Source organism: Gadus morhua, chromosome 18 (genome assembly GCF_902167405.1).
Source record: "Gadus morhua chromosome 18, gadMor3.0, whole genome shotgun sequence".
NCBI classification, from domain to species: Eukaryota; Metazoa; Chordata; class Actinopteri; order Gadiformes; family Gadidae; genus Gadus; species Gadus morhua.
In genome coordinates, this window is record NC_044065.1 from 5,759,299 (window position 1) to 5,779,298 (window position 20,000).

At 48.2% G+C, this 20,000-nt stretch overlaps 2 protein-coding genes across 4 annotated transcripts in view; one reads left to right on the top strand and one right to left on the bottom strand.

The window, feature by feature from the left end:
• LOC115531587 (ras-associating and dilute domain-containing protein) overlaps nucleotides 1-11,254 on the bottom strand; it is a 26,013-nt gene extending 14,759 nt beyond the window's left edge. The window contains exons 1-10 of the mRNA XM_030340940.1: nucleotides 10,494-11,254; nucleotides 8,805-8,995; nucleotides 7,897-8,074; nucleotides 6,677-6,912; nucleotides 4,978-5,309; nucleotides 4,770-4,919; nucleotides 2,287-2,589; nucleotides 1,306-1,734; nucleotides 546-583; nucleotides 1-23 (exon numbers count right to left, since the gene is read on the bottom strand). The exon at nucleotides 1-23 is cut by the window's left edge and continues 213 nt beyond it. Of these exons, the coding sequence (XP_030196800.1) occupies nucleotides 1-23; nucleotides 546-583; nucleotides 1,306-1,734; nucleotides 2,287-2,589; nucleotides 4,770-4,919; nucleotides 4,978-5,309; nucleotides 6,677-6,912; nucleotides 7,897-8,074; nucleotides 8,805-8,995; nucleotides 10,494-10,636 (2,023 nt within the window). The 5' untranslated portion in view covers nucleotides 10,637-11,254. The remainder of the gene's footprint in view (nucleotides 24-545; nucleotides 584-1,305; nucleotides 1,735-2,286; nucleotides 2,590-4,769; nucleotides 4,920-4,977; nucleotides 5,310-6,676; nucleotides 6,913-7,896; nucleotides 8,075-8,804; nucleotides 8,996-10,493) is intronic.
• A 2,755-nt stretch (nucleotides 11,255-14,009) lies between these two features.
• abcc3 (ATP-binding cassette, sub-family C (CFTR/MRP), member 3) overlaps nucleotides 14,010-20,000 on the top strand; it is a 46,772-nt gene continuing 40,781 nt past the window's right edge. The window contains exon 1 of one of the 3 annotated variants that reach the window (XR_003973768.1): nucleotides 14,010-14,289. Coding sequence is in view for 2 of the 3 variants with exons in the window: in XM_030339408.1 (XP_030195268.1) it covers nucleotides 14,254-14,289 (36 nt within the window). In the remaining variant the exon portion in view is untranslated. The remainder of the gene's footprint in view (nucleotides 14,290-20,000) is intronic. The other 2 variants (XM_030339408.1, XM_030339409.1) reach the window with 2 other exon arrangements.

Here is a 20,000-nt window from a genome sequence, read left to right on the forward strand (position 1 = left end):
CGCTCCCTTCAGCGGCCGCGTCCCTGCAGGACGGGGGACACGACGTTGGAACGGTGCGGCCCCGACTGGCACATTTAGGGTGTTTAGCAGTCGCTTTTATCCAAAGCAAATAGCTAATTATGATAATTATACATTTCATTTGAATGCGCATTTCTCTGCACTCAAGGACAACGTACAAAGATACACAATAGTCGTTATAAAGGAAACAACAATAAGATAAAGAAAAAATAAGAACAAGAGAGACATAGCAATTGTCCTCAGATGGCTTCAATAAGTACATTTGTCAGGAGGAAGAGAAACAACAACGTATCTCTGTCGGTACTACAGTGAGGATGTCCATAGAACCAAGTGCCAAGCACTAACCATCACTAGGTTAACCCATTCCCCGAATGCAACAAAGACCGCTAGGATAAGACGCTACACACCATGCTGTGTACGATTTATAAGTGCCAGGGCTTACAACATACAATAAGTGCATTCATCAACCGCGGGACGTACAACACACATAAACTCCAACTAAATTCAATCCATCGTTGAGTGCTTACCCATCAGCCTGGGCCTCAGCGAGCTGGTTGCTGCACTCCTGCGTAGCGAGGAACACACAGAAAGCATGTTTAGGATTACCAGGCCTCCCATTGCAGTACATTACCGTACATCACCACGCATTACAGCACGGCACTGCGGCCGCGCCAAGAGAAATAATCACAGGTGGATAAACCGGCTGGAACTGCCTCGACTCGGAGAGAGACTGGACCTCATGGGAGTAGGTGATGACAACAGGGAGGGGTGGGGGGTGCAGGGGGGGGGGGGGGATAGAGCTGGCTAATGGTCGACGCTGACCTCACGAGGAAACCACGTCCTCCATTGGCCCATCTAATCCTTTATTCATTCGAGCTGCGCTACAAGTTACCTTCTGATGACCTTGTCATTCCTCAATGATAATAACACACACGCACATGCACACGCACACACACACGCACACACATATACAGACACAAACACAACCAAACACACACACACACACACACACACACACACACACACACACACACACACACACACACACACACACACACACAACCATGCAGCAAACATGCATGCATGCACACACACTCACGCACACTCACGCACTCACACATGCATACACAAACAAACACACATCCAGAATCACGTGCAAATGAACACACACATACTCATGAATAAACATACACACACACACACACACATACACACAACCATACAGAAACACACATGCATGGACACACACACACACACACACACAAACGCACACACGCCCGGACTCACCCAGACGGCGTTCTGCGCGTTCGCCGCCACCAGCAGAAGGAGCCTGCGGAGGTCGGTGGCGTCGCCCCGCGCAGCCGCCGACTGCACGCACACGCTCATCAGGAAGGCCGTGGTCAGCGGCGGCCCGTCGGTGCCCATGGCGACCGTCTCCATGACGACCGCCCCCTCCTCCCCGGGGCCGTGGGTCAGGGTGAGACCGCGGCCCTCGGCGTCCCTCAGGGCGGCGGGGCAGCCTGTGAGGGACCACCTCACGCCGGGACGGGCGGGGCGGGGGCGGGCTGAGAGGCAGCGGGGGCAGAGGGTCCGCTGCCCGGGGTCGGGGCCGGGACAGGGGGCGGGGCTGGAGGCGGGGCCGGCGGTGGATTGGGCGTCGGCCAGGAGACAGGGCATGCCGGGCATGTGGGTGTCCTGATGGGCATCGGTCACGTCCTGAGGGGGAAAAGGATTAAAAATGGAGAACACACACTCATTACTCATTACTCAAGACTCGCCTGTTCAGAGTTCACCTACTCTTTCAACCTCCCCCTCTTACATACTTATTGTATGTTGTAATGTACGTTCTGGCAGTTAATGTACGCACTTTTTGTATGTTGTACGTCCTGGCATTTAATGTACGATCTTATTGTATGTTGTACGTCCTGGCACTTAAAAATAGTACTTTCTATCATGCAGCATCTTATCCTAGCTATCACTGGAATGGGTTAACCTAGCGATTGCTAGTGCTTGACACTTGGTTCCATGAACATCCTTACTGTACCGACAGCGACATATTGTATTGTTTCACTTTCTTCTGAAAAGGATACTTATTGTTAGTCGCTCTGGATAAAAGCGTGTGCTAAACGCCCTCAATGTAAGTATGCAAGTAAATATCTTTACAAATTACCCAAACCCTTTCCCAGGAAACCGGAAGATTCCCACTTTTTGAATTCCCGTCACACATTTAACTCTCGAGGTGTGTTCTCCGTCAGATCTCCTTCGTACCTCGGACGCCACGGCGGAGGGGTTCTTGAAGAGGAACAGGTAGGACTGTCCCAGGCCGATGACATCACCGGGGTGAAGCTCCGCCTCCTTCTCCAGCACCTCCCCGTTGCAGGTCACCAGGGCATCGCCGCGGGGCCGGAGCAGAGTCGGCCCCCCGGGGCCCCCCCTCCGTCGCAGGCAGCAGTGCCGGGCGCAGATGTCAGGGGCGAACAGAGGGATGTCAACCTTCAACCCTTCACCCTGCTGCTCACTGCCTCGGCCAATCACGGTGCTCGGTCCCGTTACCAGGTAGATCACAAACTCCTGGGACAAAAGAAGCAAATGTAGGAGGGCAACTTGTTAGTTAGAAATAACAACAGACTTTAAATGAAAGTAATAGATATAATACTGCACAACTATTAATATTTGATTTCATGAGCATCCTCAAAAGCATCAAGCTTGATGAAGGAAACTGGTTGTGATTCATTAATCTCATTGGATGGCGTGGAGCAGAATAAGCCTCATTATGCTCAGTCTGATACTTCTTGGGGTGTCTTTCGCTTTCAAAAGGGTCTTTTTCACAAATTCCCTAAACCCCCGGCAGCAATTAACAAGGGGGTTGATTATTTTCTCAGTTGCAAAGTGTGAGTCTGTGTGTGGGTGTGTTTGAATGTGTTTGAGTGTGTTTGAGTGTGTTTGAGTGCATGTGTATATGTGTGTGTGTGTGCATGTGTGTCTGTGTGTGTGTGTGTGTGTGTGTGTGTGTGTGTGTGTGTGTGTGTGTGTGTGTGTGTGTGTGTGTGTGTGTGTGTATGTGTGTGTGTGTGTGTGTGTGTGTGTGAGTGCGTGTGTGTGAGTGTGTGTGAGTTTGCGTATGCGTGCGTGTGAGTGTGTGTGTACACGCGTGCGTGTAAAACCCTCTCTGTTGCCAGCTGCCCAACCTGGTAGGCCAATGATAACCAGACAGGAAGCAGTGCCACAGTTTTCTCTTTCTGCTTCCTGTCTGGTGTTTTCACACACTGTTTTTCTTTTCCCTTTTGTAACCTCAAGCTGGCCTTGACCCAGGACGGCCCGCTAGCAACGGTCTTTCCCTCCCCCACTACGGTATCTCCCCCCCCCCCCCCCTCCTACACCCACGATATCTCCCTCCTCCTCAGCCACGGTATCTCCCTCCCCCCCTATGGTCTCTCCCTCCCCTCCTACGGTCTCTCCCTCGCCTCCTACACATACGGTCTCTCCCTCCCCTCCTACGGTCTCTCCCTCCCCTCCCACGGTCTCTCCCTCCCCTCCTACGGTCTCTCCCTCCCCTCCCACGGTCTCTCCCTCCCCTCCCACGGTCTCTCCCTCCCCTCCTACGGTCTCTCCCTCCCCTCCTACGGTCTCTCCCTCGCCTCCTACACATACGGTCTCTCCCTCCCCTCCTACGGTCTCTCCCTCCCCTCCTACGGTCTCTCCCTCCCCTCCTGCGGTCTCTCCCTCCCCTCCCGGCAGCCACAGTCTATCCCATCCCTCTGTGGTTCTTTCCAAGGGGACACTGTTTTCTTTAAACATTACTACCTGCCATAATATTGTTCTGACACACCTGACATCATAGCGACCCCACGCCCAAACTATTACCAACAGGTCGATCGTCACCGCAGCGTGCTACTTTATCAGCAGAAACATTCTGGTGCACGTGTGTGCATGTGTGTGTGTGTATGTGTGTGTAGCGCGTGTGGTGTTAGGGGCGCCCCTGCCTGGGTGTGTACCCATGGACACAGGGTTCAGACTGCGGGGGGGCAGGAAGGGTTTGTAGCGGGTCGGGGGGACGTGAGCGTAGGAATACCTTCAATAGAAGGTACTATTCCAGTTCTGGCAAGGGATAGAGTTGTCTCCATGCGTCAGACCCGGCTTTATAAAGGTTCAGTACACATGAGGAGAACATGAGGAGGTGCATGAGGAGAGACATGAGGAGAACATGAGGAGAACATGAGGAGAACATGAGGAGAACATGAGGAGGTGCATGAGGAGAGACATGAGGAGAACATGAGGAGAACATGAGGAGAACATGAGGAGAACATGAGGAGGTGCATGAGGAGAACATGAAGAGAGACATGAGGAGAACATGAGGAGAACATGAGGAGGTACATGAGGAGAGACATGAGGAGAGACATGAGGAGAACATGAGGAGAGACATGAGGAGAACATGAAGAGAACATGAAGAGAACATGAGGAGAACATGAGGAGAACATGAGGAGAACATGAGGAGAACATGAGGAGAGACATGAGGAGAGACATGGGGAGAACATGAGGAGGTACATGAAGAGAACATGAGGAGAACATGAGGAGAACATGAGGAGAACATGAAGAGAACATGAGGAGAACATGAGGAGAACATGAGGAGAACATGAGGAGTACATGAAGAGAACATGAGGAGGTGCATGAGGAGGTGCATGAGGAGGTGCATGAGGAGGTGCATGAGGAGGTGCATGAGGAGGTGCATGAGGAGGTGCATGAGGACGTACCTCCAGCGGCCGGTAGCCCCTCAGCAGCAGCAGGTACGGGCCGTCCCGGGGCGGGCGGACGGTGTACCGCGTGCCGCTGTCCTCGCTGCTCTCCGTCTCCGACTCCCCTCTCCCCCCTCCCTCCCCCCTCAGCTGCTCCTCTCGCCCCCTCTGACAGAGGCTCTCTGTGTCTGCCCCCGCCCCCCCCCTGCGACGCCGCCTCCCCCACCCCAGCGGGGGGGGCGGCATTCAGGCCGCGGCCCCTCGTGTTGGGGGCAGAGTTGTGGTTCCGGTCCAGCCTGTGGTTCTGGTTCTGCTTGTGGTTCTGCTTGTGGTTGTGGTTGTGGTTGTGGTTGTGGTCGGCCTGGTGGAGGTGGAGGGGCGGTGGAGGTGGTGGAGGTGTCGAAGGCTGAGGCTGCGGCTCGGCGGGGACGTCCAGCAGGTCCATCTCGCTCCGGCTCCTCCACAGGCTGGGCCCCCGGAGGCCACTGGCCTTCTCGAAGAGGGTGGAGGCCACCCGGGAGCGGCTCTTCTGCAGCCTGCGGGCCTGGGCGTTGATACCTGGGGAGAGACACACACAGACATACACAATCGCACAGGCACACACACAGACGCACTCACACACACACACACACACACACACACACACACACACACACACACACACACACACACACACACACACACACACACACACACACACACACACACACACACAGGAGATATGATGGGTTTAATGTCACGGTACAGCCCCGTTCAGCAGCCCCTAGACTGAGGTTAGAGTTGGCATTGTAGTACAGCATCAGGACTGTTGGCTGATAGGAGGGTGTATGTGTGTGTGTGCGTGCGTGCGTGTGTGTGTTCATGTTGGTGTGTGTGTGTGTGCATTGCACGGTGGTTTGTGTGTTTGTTTGTGTGTGCATGTGTGCGTACATGTATTTGTGTGTGTGAATGTATGTGTGTGTGTGTGTGTGTGTGTGTGAGTGGGGTGTGGTGTGTGTGTGTGTGTGTGTCTGTGTGGTGTGTGTGTGTGTGTGTGTGTGTGTGTGTGTGTGTGTGTGTGTGTGTGTGTGTGTGTGGTGTGTGTGTGTGTGTGTGTGTTTGTGTCTTTGTGTGTGTTTGTGTGTGTGTGTGTTTGTGTGTGGAGGAGCTGCGTAAAGGAAACAGAACTCAGTGGAAAGAGAGAAAACCCCTGATGGAAAAAAAAGGAACAGAAAGTTGACCCAGCTCAGCAGGCAATGACAAGCTCATCCTGATAGTAGCCTACCGCTCGCTGAGCCATTCACAAACATGCTCACACACACACACACACACACACACACACACACACACACACACACACACACACACACACACACACACACACACACACACACACACACACACACACACACACACACACACACACACACACACAGCTGAGACAACCTCATGATGGACAACAGCTGAACCCGCATTAGCTGTTGGTTATTGTAGGTGGTGTTTACTCTATCAGTAAGCCTTCAGTTTGGCACCAGACCCGATTGGTGTTTTGGCGAGGGTTAGGGTTAGCCGTTAACCCTGTTTGGATTGTAACCCTCGTGACAATACAGTTATAAATGAAGGATTGTTTTAAATATTTAGCTGATAATGTCATCCAAAAACACTTATAATTCCCTGAAAAGTCAGATAAGTCTAATTAAAATAACCGGTTCATCAAGGAGCCAGTTAGGGCTTCCATAGACCACGGACTATTGACTATCGATGATAGTGGAAACAAAACCACTCCCTTTGGAACCCAGTCCCTTTCGTCCTGAAGTCTAGCCCCCTGTCCGCTACACCTTTGTGTCCCCCCCCAACAGGGGAGTGTTGGACATGTGGGCCCTGGGGGGGGGGGGGGGGGGGGGGGGGGGGAGGGGCCAGTCAGCGGTCCGTTGGTCTGATCGTACCGGCGGTGACTGTGTCTTTCTCCTTGGACCGCTTCTCGTCCACACAGCTCCGCCTCTGGATCTCGAAGCGCCGCGCCAGCCCCTCTCTGGGTTTCCATAGCGACTGCAGGAGGAGAGGCTTCTCGTTGTCCCCGACGACCCGAAAGGCCTCCGTCTCCCACTGGCTGCCCCCGACGACGGAGCCGATGGAGTCGCAGAGGACGTAGGACTGGGCCTCCTCCTTCCCCAGGCCGTACCTGCTCGTCCAGGAGCACATGTTACAGTTCAGGGGTCATGTGCAGCGAGATGCTCATTATCACAAGATGGACCCGGACAGGGTCTGGATAATGGATCCTGATGATACATTATCACGCTTATTACAAGAAAACTTGGTAAAGAAGACACTAAATATAACTACAAAAAAGATATGGCTTAGTGATTGTTCGTGCTTGACACTTAGTTCTATGAAAATCCTTACAGTACAGACAGCAATATATTGTTGTTTCTTTTTCTTCTGACAAATGTACTTATTGTAAGTCGCTTTGGATGAAAGGGTCGGCTACATGGCCTGATGTGACTGATTAAAACATTATTTCATCGCCTCTGCTAAAATTAAACATTCTGTTTGATTTTACAGTTGGAAAAATCATCCATAGCAACGCTCTGTAATTCATAGCAACGGCCTGTTATTCAGATACAACGGAGCGCTGAATGCCACGGTTATGAACATGCATTATCCTTTTGTATGATCCAGTATTAAACACATCTTGTTACTCTGCGGCTCGTGTGGATATTTCCCACGTGAGATAATGAACCTCTGTTGTCTTTGAGCTCCGATGGAAATGTAGGATGAAACTTGGTTCGGTTAGTCATTATTTATTATTTGGCCAAGAGAAAAACAAAGGCTGGCATTATCAAGAATGACAGCCTGGACTGCCCTCAGTGGCACACTGGCTTACACAAAACACACAGACACGGCCTGAAGCCTTACATAAACACACACACACAACTCACTTAGACCGCATTTAAAGGACAGGAGATACACTGTTGAGTCACAAAATGCCAAAGCAAACAATTACACACACATAATTACACACACAAGCAGGCACACACACAGACACACACACACACACACACGCACACACACAAACACACACACACACACACACACACACACACACACATACACACACACACACACACACACACACACACACACACACACACACATGCACCCTGACCTTTCGAGGGCTTCCTTCACGAGTTCCTTAGCGCTGGAGTGTGTGGTGGCGAGCACGCTCTTGTAGTGGGCCCCTTCGCAGATCTCGCTGCCAAAGACCTTCAGGATCCCGGGAGCGGTCTTCTGGGTGGACAGCTCTGAGGGGTCTTCAGCCACACCCGGGCCGTCTCCCGGACTCACTGCATGACAGCGCAGAAACAAAGAACAGTCAGCCTGGGCACGTTGGCAGCGCTCAACGCATAGACCGGCCAAGCCCGCTGGAGTTATTTACACTCCGAGGAGACGTTAGCATCTGATGTTTCACCATTTATTTTTCCATTGTGTTCCTGCCTCCCGGGTTTAGAGCCTGAGTAGGATATGCTTCCAACGACTGGAAGTCTGCTGAGTGGACGGTTAGGTTTTCTGAAGGCCCTGTCCAACGCCACAGGGTCTACGGGTTACAGCGCAGTGGGGGGGGGGAGCACAGACAGACAAAGCTCTGTGTGTCTCATAGGAGGGGGTCCGAGATCCATTCGTAGGGCGGCATGTGGCTCAGGAGCTAAAGCGGTTTGGCTGGTGTCCAGAGGGTCGCTGGTTCGATCCCCGGCTCCTCCTAGAGGGTCGAGGTGTCCCTGAGCGAGACACCTCACCCTTACTGCTCCCGACGAGCTGGCTGTCGCCTTTGCGTGGCTGACCGCCGTCGGTGTGTCGATGTGTGCGTGAATGGGTGAATCTTAGGCGATATTGTAAAGCGCTTTTGGCAGCCAGTGGTTAGAAAAGCGCTGCATAAATGCAGTCCATTCACCACTTTCACACGGCTTGTAACGGCTAATCACACTCTCACATGCTGGCATAACATCGGCCCTTTAATGTCATCATGTGCCTGGTGGGGTCACCGGCGGGCACGGGGGGGCTTCAACCTCTACTCACCGCTGCCCTTCCGGAGGTGGCCTGACAGGGAGGGCCTCAGGCTGGCCGGCAGGGCCATGGGGGGGCCGGGGGGGTCGGCGCCCCGGAGGAAGACCCCAGAGAAGCGGTTCAGATGGCGCTGGGTCTTCCCGGGAGGGCGGAGCTTCACGGCCTCGCCCGACCTGGTGGAGGAGCTACTGGAGGAGCCAGACCTGGTGGAGGGGGAGGGGGAAGTGGAGGTGGAGGGGGAGGTGGAGGGGGAGATGGAGGTTGGAGGTGGAGGGGGAGGAGGTGGTGGGAGGGGGTGGAGGTGGAGTAGGGAGGTGAAGGTGGAGGGGGTGGTGGAGGTGGAGTAGGGAGGTGGAAGTGGAGGTGGAGGTGGGAGGGGATAGAGGTGGAGGTGGAGATGGAGGATGGAGGTGGAGGGGAAGGTGGAGGTGAGAGGGGATGGATGGAGGAATGAGAGGATAGACAGAGGTGTGGAGGGATGGGGTGAGGCATGAGGAGATAGTGAAGAGGGAAATGAAGGAATAAGGAGGGAAGAATGAGAGTGAACACAACGATACTCTGAACCAGAAGTTAAAGTCAGCGACCAGATTATGAATGCTGCCTTTGGTACACATGACTCTTAAACATTTAAAGTGTATGAAAAAGGACATTTTCCCACCCAGATGACATTCAGAGAACAATCTAGTAGCTGTTCGGCTTAATGCAAAACGATTAGCAGAAATAAACCAGAGCAAAACAATGAGCCAGAGCCAAGCTGCTCAAACACATGAAAACAAAGATATTTACTAGTAACGCCATAGGAGTAACGCCATACTCGAACGCCATGTATAAGATTCATACACAACTTTACTGAGAACAACAACAGAGCACAGATCATAAATAAACTAATAATAGAGATAACATCAATGTAAAGTCCTAATAAAAATCATAATACACAGCACAAATAAGAACCTGGTTGACACATACCTGTACGACTGAAGAGGTTAAGGATGATGAAACAACCAATCACATACGGCTATAGGAGAAAGTTTAAACAGCACTCTCCGTTCCTCGGGCAACACAATAGCAGAAAATAATGAAGCTTTGTTTGCCTCAGATCAAGCCACTAAGCTACTTATTTTTGCTAGGGTTCAAAGGTTTCTTGCAATTGAATGAGCGTGCGGATTCAGACTGGCCTGTTTCAGAAGCACAAACAGACCACTTTGTGTGGCCTCGTAAACTAATGACCAAAGCGGGCAAGGGAACATGATTTTTATTATGAATCCAATTCATGCATGTTGGGTTGCGTGTGTGTGGGGTGTGAGTGTGTGTGTGTGTGTGTGTGTGTGTGTGTGTGTGTGTGTGTGTGTGTGTGTGTGTGTGTGTGTGTGTGTGTGTGTGTGTGTGTGTGTATGTTTGTGTGTGTGTTTTAGAAAAGAGATAAACACTAAATCAGCAAAGCACTACTTTGCTGATTGTTGTTTAGGTTTTACAAATGCCAATTAAACATAATGTCTGTATAAACCATGTCTGGATTAAATTGGATTAAAAACCATAGTTTATCCGAGGTTCTCAAACGGGTCACGTCTGTTTGCGTTTCTTTTTTTAATGCTTTTCCCCTTTGGAAACAAGCCATAGCTGAGAAGGTGCAACCAAAGATTAATTGTTAACCTACATAATGTACATTTGCACGGTTTCAATTGATTAGTCATTTATACTCACCGTTGAGAGCCATTGCTTGGCATTCTTCCCAGCTTGTCAAAGCGTCTCTTCGAGGAGTTTGCTAGGATAGTCGCCGGCAAAAACGAAGATGCTCTGGACAACAGATAACTCGAATCTTCTGAAGACTTTGTGACAATATCCATGTCGTCCCACTATTTGTACAACCTACCAGAAAAGCTCATTCTAACCTCAACAGTAGGTTAGGACTCGTAAGCAGAATTCTTCGTGAAGGAATGTCATTTGGTGGCTCAGTCGGGCGCGCAATGGAAGCTAAGACGCGGATTTTACGCAGAGGCATTCCGGGAACAGAATCCAACGGTATTCATGGATAGACGCCGACACTGTGATAAAAACTATAGGGATAGCTGCTGCACCCGTTTGTGCTATAGGCTTACCCCAGACCGTTAGTCAAACACTCACTCAAAAAAAATGTACGATGGTTAGAAAGTTGATTAAAAAGTTTCGGGGAAAAATCCAATAAACCCAAACGGCGCCAGTGGTTGAATCTTAAAACAACATGGAAATATAAAAACACGATTGGAAACAATAATGTACCACATTGACTGCCATGCAAGTATTGCAATAGCATCAATGAGCTTTGCATTACAAATGATGGAAGCTCGGCTGCCTGTAGATGGGGTCGATTCCCAATATTGAAGAGGCGGTGCTGTGCGATAAATCAGTTCAGTGTGTACGCCTCATTTCGGACGCACATGCACAGTAGGCTCCGACTTATGGTTCAAGCCATTCATTCACCACATGCACAGTGGCTACTGCTCCGACTTATGGTCCAACCCATCGCTGTCAAGCTGCAGCTTCCAACACATGAGCAGCCCAAGTTGGAGTAAACTCACGTTCTCAAATGGGGGTACGTGTACCCCTAGGGGTACTTTGGAGTACTGCAGGAGAGAACCGCTGCTCTAACTACTGCTCAAACTCCTCTAACGCATAGCCTACGTTATTATGAGCGCACGACCCCATCTGCTGGTTGCGTGGAAGTTATTTCTATGAACAAGAGAAGGTGCGTGGGGTCACATGCTTGCGTGCGTTACATCACGTGTGAAGCGTCGACCTTTCGACCAGAATTATGTCAATAATATAAATAGGCTTATTTAAATAGGCTTATTCAACCTTACTGTACTAATGCCAATGGTAGGCTATATGGCTGTGAATGTGATAGACTATAATTATAAACCCTACAGGATTATTATAGTAAATTGCTGTTTGAAAGTAATAGTTGTAATGGAAGGAAAGGGGTATGGGTATTAAGGTAATATGTAGGCCTGAGGTAAAAACAGTAAACAGGCTATAAAATTTAATTATTTTCCAAAAACATTCCCTTGAACTTCCCTTCAACTGGCGTCGCCATGGTAACAGCATCCGCACAGAGGCGTCCTTCGAGCTCAAAAAAGGATGGAGCACGAAGCACGTGTGTGACATAACTTCAGATGTGATTTTCTGTTTTGTAACAATTTAATTGCACTTCATTTAGCTTATTATGCCCGCCCATTATGGCGCCAGATGGCACTCCTCCCCGTCCCTGAATGAGCCCTACCCCCGCTTGGCTCCTCCTCCACGTTTTATCCCGGGATAATTTCGGGTGTTTTCCTTGCCCTAGAGGGCGAAGTTAAACCCTGAGCATCCCATTGAGGCTGTGACTGTGATGAAGGGCTTTAAAAATACAATGTAATTGACGCTACACTGCCCCCTATAGGATATTCATGACATTCTCTATTTTCCGGAATAAGTAGTTCTTACGTTGCAGATCAGGCACTGCGGGGTAAATGATCTTTATTCCATTTAGGATAAAACGTTGTTCTTTCTTTAATCATCAGTTTTCCGATCTTTTACCCGGGAGACCAACTGTTAAACGTCGTAAACCCGTTTGGGTGTAAATGTGAACAGTCTGTTGCTCACTAACCTGTGGACTGCAAAGGTTTAGCGTTAATACTCATAAATGGAATCATTCTCTGAGAGCCTCACTACTAATACAATGTAGTGTTATTACTACTTCTAGGCCTACTAATATGTCTACTACTAATACTACTTATGCTACAACGAATACTAATAATTAATTAATTAATTAAAATAATACAATAATAATAATAATTTAAATAATATAATTATAATAACATAATGTTTAATTGTAATACAAATAAAAACATGTAAACATTATGCAACTCTTTATATCATAACTAACTGGTGTGGGTAATATCTAAATGTGTGACAAATAAATAAATAAAATGTGCACGATGTCTACGAGGAAGGGTGAAAAGCAGACTATGAAAACAGATTCTACATTGTGCCATAGTTGTGAGATTATTAGGGAGGGTTTATATTCTCCATGTCACACCCTATCTTTAATTCCCTTTAATTTGCTGTGAGCCTTCACCTGGTGGCATTTGTACATCTACCTTTAGGGCATTTAGCAGACGCTTTTATCCAAAAGCGACTTACAATAAGAACATTTGTCAGGAGGATGTGAAACAACAATATATCTCTGTCGGTACAGTAAGATGGAACCAAGTGCCCAGCACTAAAAATCATTAACCCATTCCAGTACACAACGAAGATAGCTTGGATAAGCTGCTACACATTGCTATGTATGTACTATTCTTAAATGCAAGGACGTACAACAAAAAAATAAGTTTGTAAGAAGGGTATGTGTGTGTGTGTGGGTGTGTGTGTGTGTGGGGGGGGTTTACTTGACTAGTGTAGCCTACACTAGTCAAGTAAACAGTGTGTTTTGTTCGAGTGCATCACCATCCTCCTGGTTGTGATGCCTTCCTTAGCAACCCAGCAGCCACAGACCTCCTGGGGAAACCCAGCCAAGAACCAGTGGCTCGCTGGGGAGCTCTCACCCAACACCCTGATCCTATCACCTTCCCAGTCCACCACCTCGTCGGTTGGCCCTCATGGTGAGGATCTAGAGGGAGGGCAACAGCTCTGTTTGGCACTGCGATCAGGATCTGGTACTCAAACAAGAAGGGGTTAACCTGGACACACCTGTGGACACACCTGGGATGTGTTTAGATGTTTTTTGGGACTGGAACAATCGGGGTATTGGGTTTGAAACAGTGTTTGAAACCGGTCCTCAAGCAGGTTCCCTCTCCATCCCCCCCCCCCCCCCCCCCCCCCCCCCCCCCCCCCCCATGTGGGTTTCCATAAGGCTCACCATGATGACTCAGCTCGTTTTAAAGACAATGAAAGATAGGCTCAGTCAGGGTTGTCGAGTCACGTTTCACTAGCACATCCCCCCCATGCGCTCGGCAGCAGGAGTCAAAGAAGGAAGAGACGCGTGACTTCCGCTTTCTCATTGGGCAGCATCCGGCGCGTATCCACATTTTCTGCCGAGTCACGTCACGTGTGAACTCTCCTCCTCGCTCGACGCTTGGATGTGTGTGTGTGTGTCCGTGTGTACGTGCGCACGCGTGCGCATGCACCTCATAGTATGCGCGTGCCCGCGCCGAAAGGCGGGACCGAGGGGGGGCGGCGCTCTCATGACAACCTCCGGGTGGCGGTTACGCTCACACAACAACGGAAGAGCGCAGCGGGAGTGAAGTAAAAGCTCCGCGGCCTCTCCCTCCTCACACACCCGGGAAGCGACGGCGTCCCATGTGCCTCGGCAGTACCGGAGCACCGCCCCATGTACACGTTGTTCTCACTGTGAAGGAACACGGTCCGCTGCGAGAAACCAGGAGCCCCGGGCTGTAAGGAGGAGGAGAAGGTCTCACCGGGCTTATAGATCGTTTATAACGACATGGAGGACCTGTGTGGACCGGAGCTCCCGTTCTGGGTGAGTCCCCGCTCCCCCGCACTGGCTAACCTCGTGTTGTTACACGACTGACCCTGCCTCGAATGACAATAGCGATCTTATCTGCCGCGATCGAGTCTGTCTCTCTCTGTCTCTCTCCCGAGAGTGTGTGCCACTCGTTCGGCAAGGTATAAATGTGTGCGTGCGCGCGCGTGTGTGTGTGTGTGTGTGTGTGTGTGTGTGTGTGTCTGTGTGTGTGTGTGTGTGTGTGTGTGTGTGTGTGTGTGTGTGTGTGTGTGTGTGTGTGTTTGTTTGTGTGTGTGTGAGAGAGAGAGAGAGAGAGAGAGAGACCGAATACATGAGTTCCAGCATAAACGTCTAATTAGAGCCTTTGTTAGCCGACTACATTAACTACAACAGTGTCTTTAGGCGATATTTGGGCTGAAAGAATCACTGTGCGTCTCAATTCTACTGAAGAAGCCTGCAAGAAGCCTACTATCTTCACCTAATAAATCATACTCCTGTTAACAGCCGGTTTGAGGATGAGTTGGATGGGTTATATCGAGGTCACGACCAGGGCAAACCGGGTCTGCTGTCCGCACTGTACTCACGATGATCCGGGATCTTCCAGATTGAATTGATGTTATTAGAAGGAGCCACTGCAACGTGTTCTAAGTACTTATTGTCGTGTCATATAGTTCTTTAATGAGTTCAGTTGAGATGACTTAAAACGGTTTGTGTTTTAAATCCACTACAGAGGCACAGTCCCCTTGTGAGCCCAAATGCCACAGAGTTTGAATGGTTTATTGGAATCACAGCCCAGATAAAACCACTGCGGTCCCAGTGCTGTCATTTTGTAATTGAACAACACAAATAATCGCATTCTCAACATATTTTCATGTAGAAACATGTTTACCATTCCCGCTTAATTGACAGTGTTATAGTCTACACACAACTGTGTTGTAGGCCACACAACACTTAAATTCTATGCCTGAATATTATTACATGTGAAACGTTACAAGGTATTGTTTGACAAATAATTGAACAGTTGACGTAATTAACTGTCAACTGCAGGGCATTAATCGAGACTAACCATTTTTTTTTTTTTTTCTAAAGAAACATAGTCTAGTGGATAGTTCTAAAGAGTTTCTACACTTTTATCCTTGAGTCGTTTTGTGAACAACATCTAACAGCCATTATAAGAATGACCCATTGGGTCCTTGACTGTGAATGCTGTTGGTTGCGAGGTACAAGCAGGGAGGCTGAGAGAGAATGGCCACGCCGCATTACAGAAGGGCTTCATAGATTCAGACACAATCCAACAATCCCAAATTCAGTGAGGGCAATTCTTAACATGCTTGGTCGTTTTCCCGCAACCTTGTATGACCCGTTACCTGAGGCATTCCCGTCTGATTATTCCCGACAGCCTTTTAAACAGCATCAGGGATCATCCTATCTATTTGTGTTATGTATCTTACGCAAGCAGTGAATGAATGTTATATAGTGGTTCTACTAACCATGCCATTCACACTGTGTTCCCCAGCACACCCAGGTTTGACAATGGCAAACAAAATACAGAGATGGTGTTTGATTAGGAATTCTACGACCACGCCCGCAAAACCTCATACAGACCGGTATCGCATTTTAGTAGGGCAAAGGAAGTACTCTGACTCATGGATTTAGGGTTCAGCATCTGATGCTTAGGCGGATGTTAAAGATGGTAAGGAAGGTCTCAGCTCAATGGCTGTTGAAGTGAGCAGTATTACAACAATAATATTGAATATTGTAAAACACATTACACATTACACATGACCCCATGCCAACATGGACCAGGTTTTAATCTGTTGCTAGAGGCTGTTTCTATTTCATAATCGAAAGTACCTCTAGTCATCAGTTATAACGGCAAGTTATTTAAGAGATTGGTACAGAAAAATAAGTTGTAACGTATAATTATCTTTATGTTTAACATAAGATAATATCGAACCAAATGCCTGCAAAAGATATTTACAATATTTTACATTTGGTCTTTGTGGGTTGATCTGGCCGCCCCAGTTAGGATAACAAAATCTGGTTTTCTGGTGGTGGTTTACCATTATTTTCCAAGGTAGTACATGCTGGTAAAACAAATCTCAGAACTTCAAATCGTTGATGTCAATATCTGATAGAGTTCCTGTCAGGAAACCTGGATTGTTGTGTTTTATGAGTTGTATTCTTTATGATTGATATGGATTATTTATTAATTACTTCCTTCACATGGTCCTGCTCTGTCCGTTCTCTACAGTCCTGAGAGGGAAGAGTTAGCAGGTGTGACCGGGTGTAGGCCTTGACCACGATGACGTAGTCTGAGTACACTGTATAGTTTTTTTTGTTAAACTACAATTTGATCAACTTGACGACTTTCAGGCAACCGATGAATCACTTGCTGTGTAAATTATGGCATTCCTTTTTCTTGCAGTGAATTCTATATTTTATATTGTTTAGATTGAAATAGCTAATCGGTATGCAACCTACTCTACAAATGGCAGGTCATTATGCGAGCTGAACCACTGCTGGTATAGTTGATGTTAGGAGTGAGACTAGTGTGCGTCCAATAATACAGTTTTTTTGTCAAACTACCTACCTACATAGGTAACAATAATCAGCACAGTCTCTCTACATGCTCTACATTGTTGGCAAATATGTACAGTCAAAGTTTAGACCCTATACATTCAAATGAAGGGCATAATTCAAATGATAACACGGCTAACGATACAATACCTGAGTTATGTACTCATAACTCACCTTGTTTCAGCTCATTTTCCTTATAGCAAGCCACGATGGGGGTTGTCGTTCTAGAATGTTATCCCTTCATGCTCTCGTGATTTCACATCTGAGACAGATGTGCATGCATTCCATCACCACAGACCAATCTCTGTTCCAACAGTGTTAGTACTTTTGTGTTGACAACAGGAGAAGTGTCCTTCAAAGATAGACGCACTTCAACATTAGTTCCTTAGTGACGCTTTAAATTGTGCACATCAAGAGAACCAAAGTCCTTCGTACTTCTTGTTAACCGGTGGGATTTGGAGTTCATAAATACATTAAATAATTTCTTCATGTATAATTTAGTAACAGTTAATAGTATGTGCATGTGTGCGACTGTGCGTGGCGTGCACGCATGCAAAACATGTGCGCATCCGTGTGTGTGTGTGTGTGTGTGTGTGTGTGTGTGTGTGTGTGTGTGTGTGTGTGTGTGTGTGTGTGTGTGTGTGTGTCAAACCTGTCCTGTGGCATCAGTGGGGGTCTTTTTGGTTGCCATAGAGACAAAGTCACTCTAATGGGGCAAACATGGGCCCTTTATGGGGCCATGGGGGTCACAGTCCCTAGACGGCGGCTACACCATGCAATTCAACATGTGACAGGGACAGCCTTGGTCAAATAATATTTGGCCCCTATATTGCGACTTACTCCAATTTACAAGGAAAATTGGGTCAGTTGTAGTAGTAGCATAGTAGTAGTAGTAATAGTAGTGGTAGTGGTTGTGGTATTGGTGGTAGTAGTAGTAGTAGTGGTATTGGTAGTAGTAGTAGTAGTAGTAGTAGTAAAGTGGCACCTGACCTACTGCATTCCAAAGTCACCTGAGATGCTTTGAATATTGAAAGCATTGTAGCGCAACAGTAAAACTGATGACTGATGTTTCCTTTGTCCAGACGGCATCTTGGCCCGTAAAAGAAAGATCTCTTGGTTCTGTAATGTAGCACTTGAAGCAGTTTCCTTATTGGACAAATTGTTTGTGCAGACATGATTCGTGCACTGTTTATGGTTGTCTCTTCATGTTTGAATGCACATACTTGTAAGTCGTGGACCGAAGCGTCATCCAGATCAATGTAGTGTAATGATTACACAAGTTGGAGACTGTCATGGTTACGAGGCACAGAGTGCCCCTGCATTTACCAAGAACACGCACTCAGAAAGGCAGTCTTCTGTTAAAGCTCTCTGCATTCTTGGGAACTTGCATGCAATGTTAGCGTCTTTGAATGGGATTGTATCCTCATGGAATTAAAATAGTCTTATAGTAACACCCGGTTATAAAGTCTGACCAAACAGCATTGAAAAGATATGCCCGTGTCTGATTGCATACTCAACATTTCCATAAACTTCTATGACCCTCGGCTAGACTGTTTGGAATCGTTTGAATCGTAAGCATATTGTGATATTCATTGATATCATGTAAAATCCCTCACAATTATCGACCTAAGGCATTTTCCACATGACACAGCCCTTAGCAAAACCATCGTTTATGTTCAAAATGATTCTCCACAGACTAAATTTAGAGACCAAAGACATTGTTATGGAGGTGATTGATCCGTGCGGATGGGTTTATTATGTTTGGACGCTCATGTTGAACCAAAGTGGTGTTGAAACCGGCCCTGGTGCTGATTTAAAAACGGCCAATTCAGTATGTTGTTCTTCTGGTGGTGTGTGTAGCAGTGGTTTGGGGCTGTAAGAATTGCCATATGGCGTGGAAAAGAGGAAGTCAATTCTAGTTCTTTCATGATCCAGGACGAAAGATGAAGGCCGCGTTTGTGTTGTTTTAGGCCCATTGTTTCGTCTCCAGTGTTCTTGGCACACGGGGGCGTGCCCAGAGCCCTTTGCTCACACTGGACGGCGCCGTGCCACAACCTACACCTCAAGTGAGATTAATGGTTTACGTCGAAGATGGTTTTTCCATTTCACTACTAAGAATAACCGCCTGGTTACTACTTACTTACTACTCATACTGGTACGGGACGACTGTGTCCATGGTGATATAACCCGCCCTGAAGCAGGCGTATCCTGCCCAGGATAAACAAGAGGATCTATTCCCTGGAGTGAAAGACTGCTAGGGCCGGCAGAAATTCAGGAAGCTGAAGTTACCAAACACGCATTTTCGCCTCAGAATAACACGTGGTGCTGGCCGCCTCTGACACACTTTCACATGACCTCTGACCTCTGCCCCCCCCCCCTCTTAGTTTCAGTTGAATAAGAAGAAGGAATTAGGTTTTTGGTTTCAGCCGTTTTCTAGTTCTCCTTGCGGTGAGCTCCCCTGCAGACGGATGGCGCAAGTCTTTAACTCAGAGCTCTACATGGTGCTCTACACTCCCTGTGCTTTATTATTTATTCACATTTTGTTGGGCGACGTTTTACGAGTCCAACAATATGGTCACTGGAGTGTATAAGCTACTAATCCCCAGGAAAACACTTTAACCTCACATCCACCTACGAGTAGAAGGTGTCGAGCGACGGTAGATCCGGTCGCTCCTCTGAGATCAACGCCCACACCGCTTATCTCTGCCAGAACGGAGCCAAGATGGACAACCGGTAGCATTAACATACTTTCAATATTCAATACTTGGCACATCGCGCTTGGATAAACCGTTCTTTAACCCGCGTAACTTGCCACAGAATCCTCAATGGAACCCTCCTCCTCACTGTGAAATATAACTCTGTCTTAAGCGGATTTATTAGCGTTTTTGGAATCCCTAACCCTTATTGCACTGGGTTTTCCGGTGCATTTCGAATACAAAATTAACTCAATAAATAAGCTAGAAAATAAATCATTGAGCTCAATGTGGCAGGGTGAGAGATGTGCCACAACCTGGTGCCCCCTGCCACAACCTGGTTTTCTGCTTCCAGGGTCCTGTCCAAGCCTGCTCTGCAGACACAGTGCATACAGGCCAGCCTCCTACATCTATATTTTACATCTCAGGCATTTAGCAGCGACAGGCGAAAAA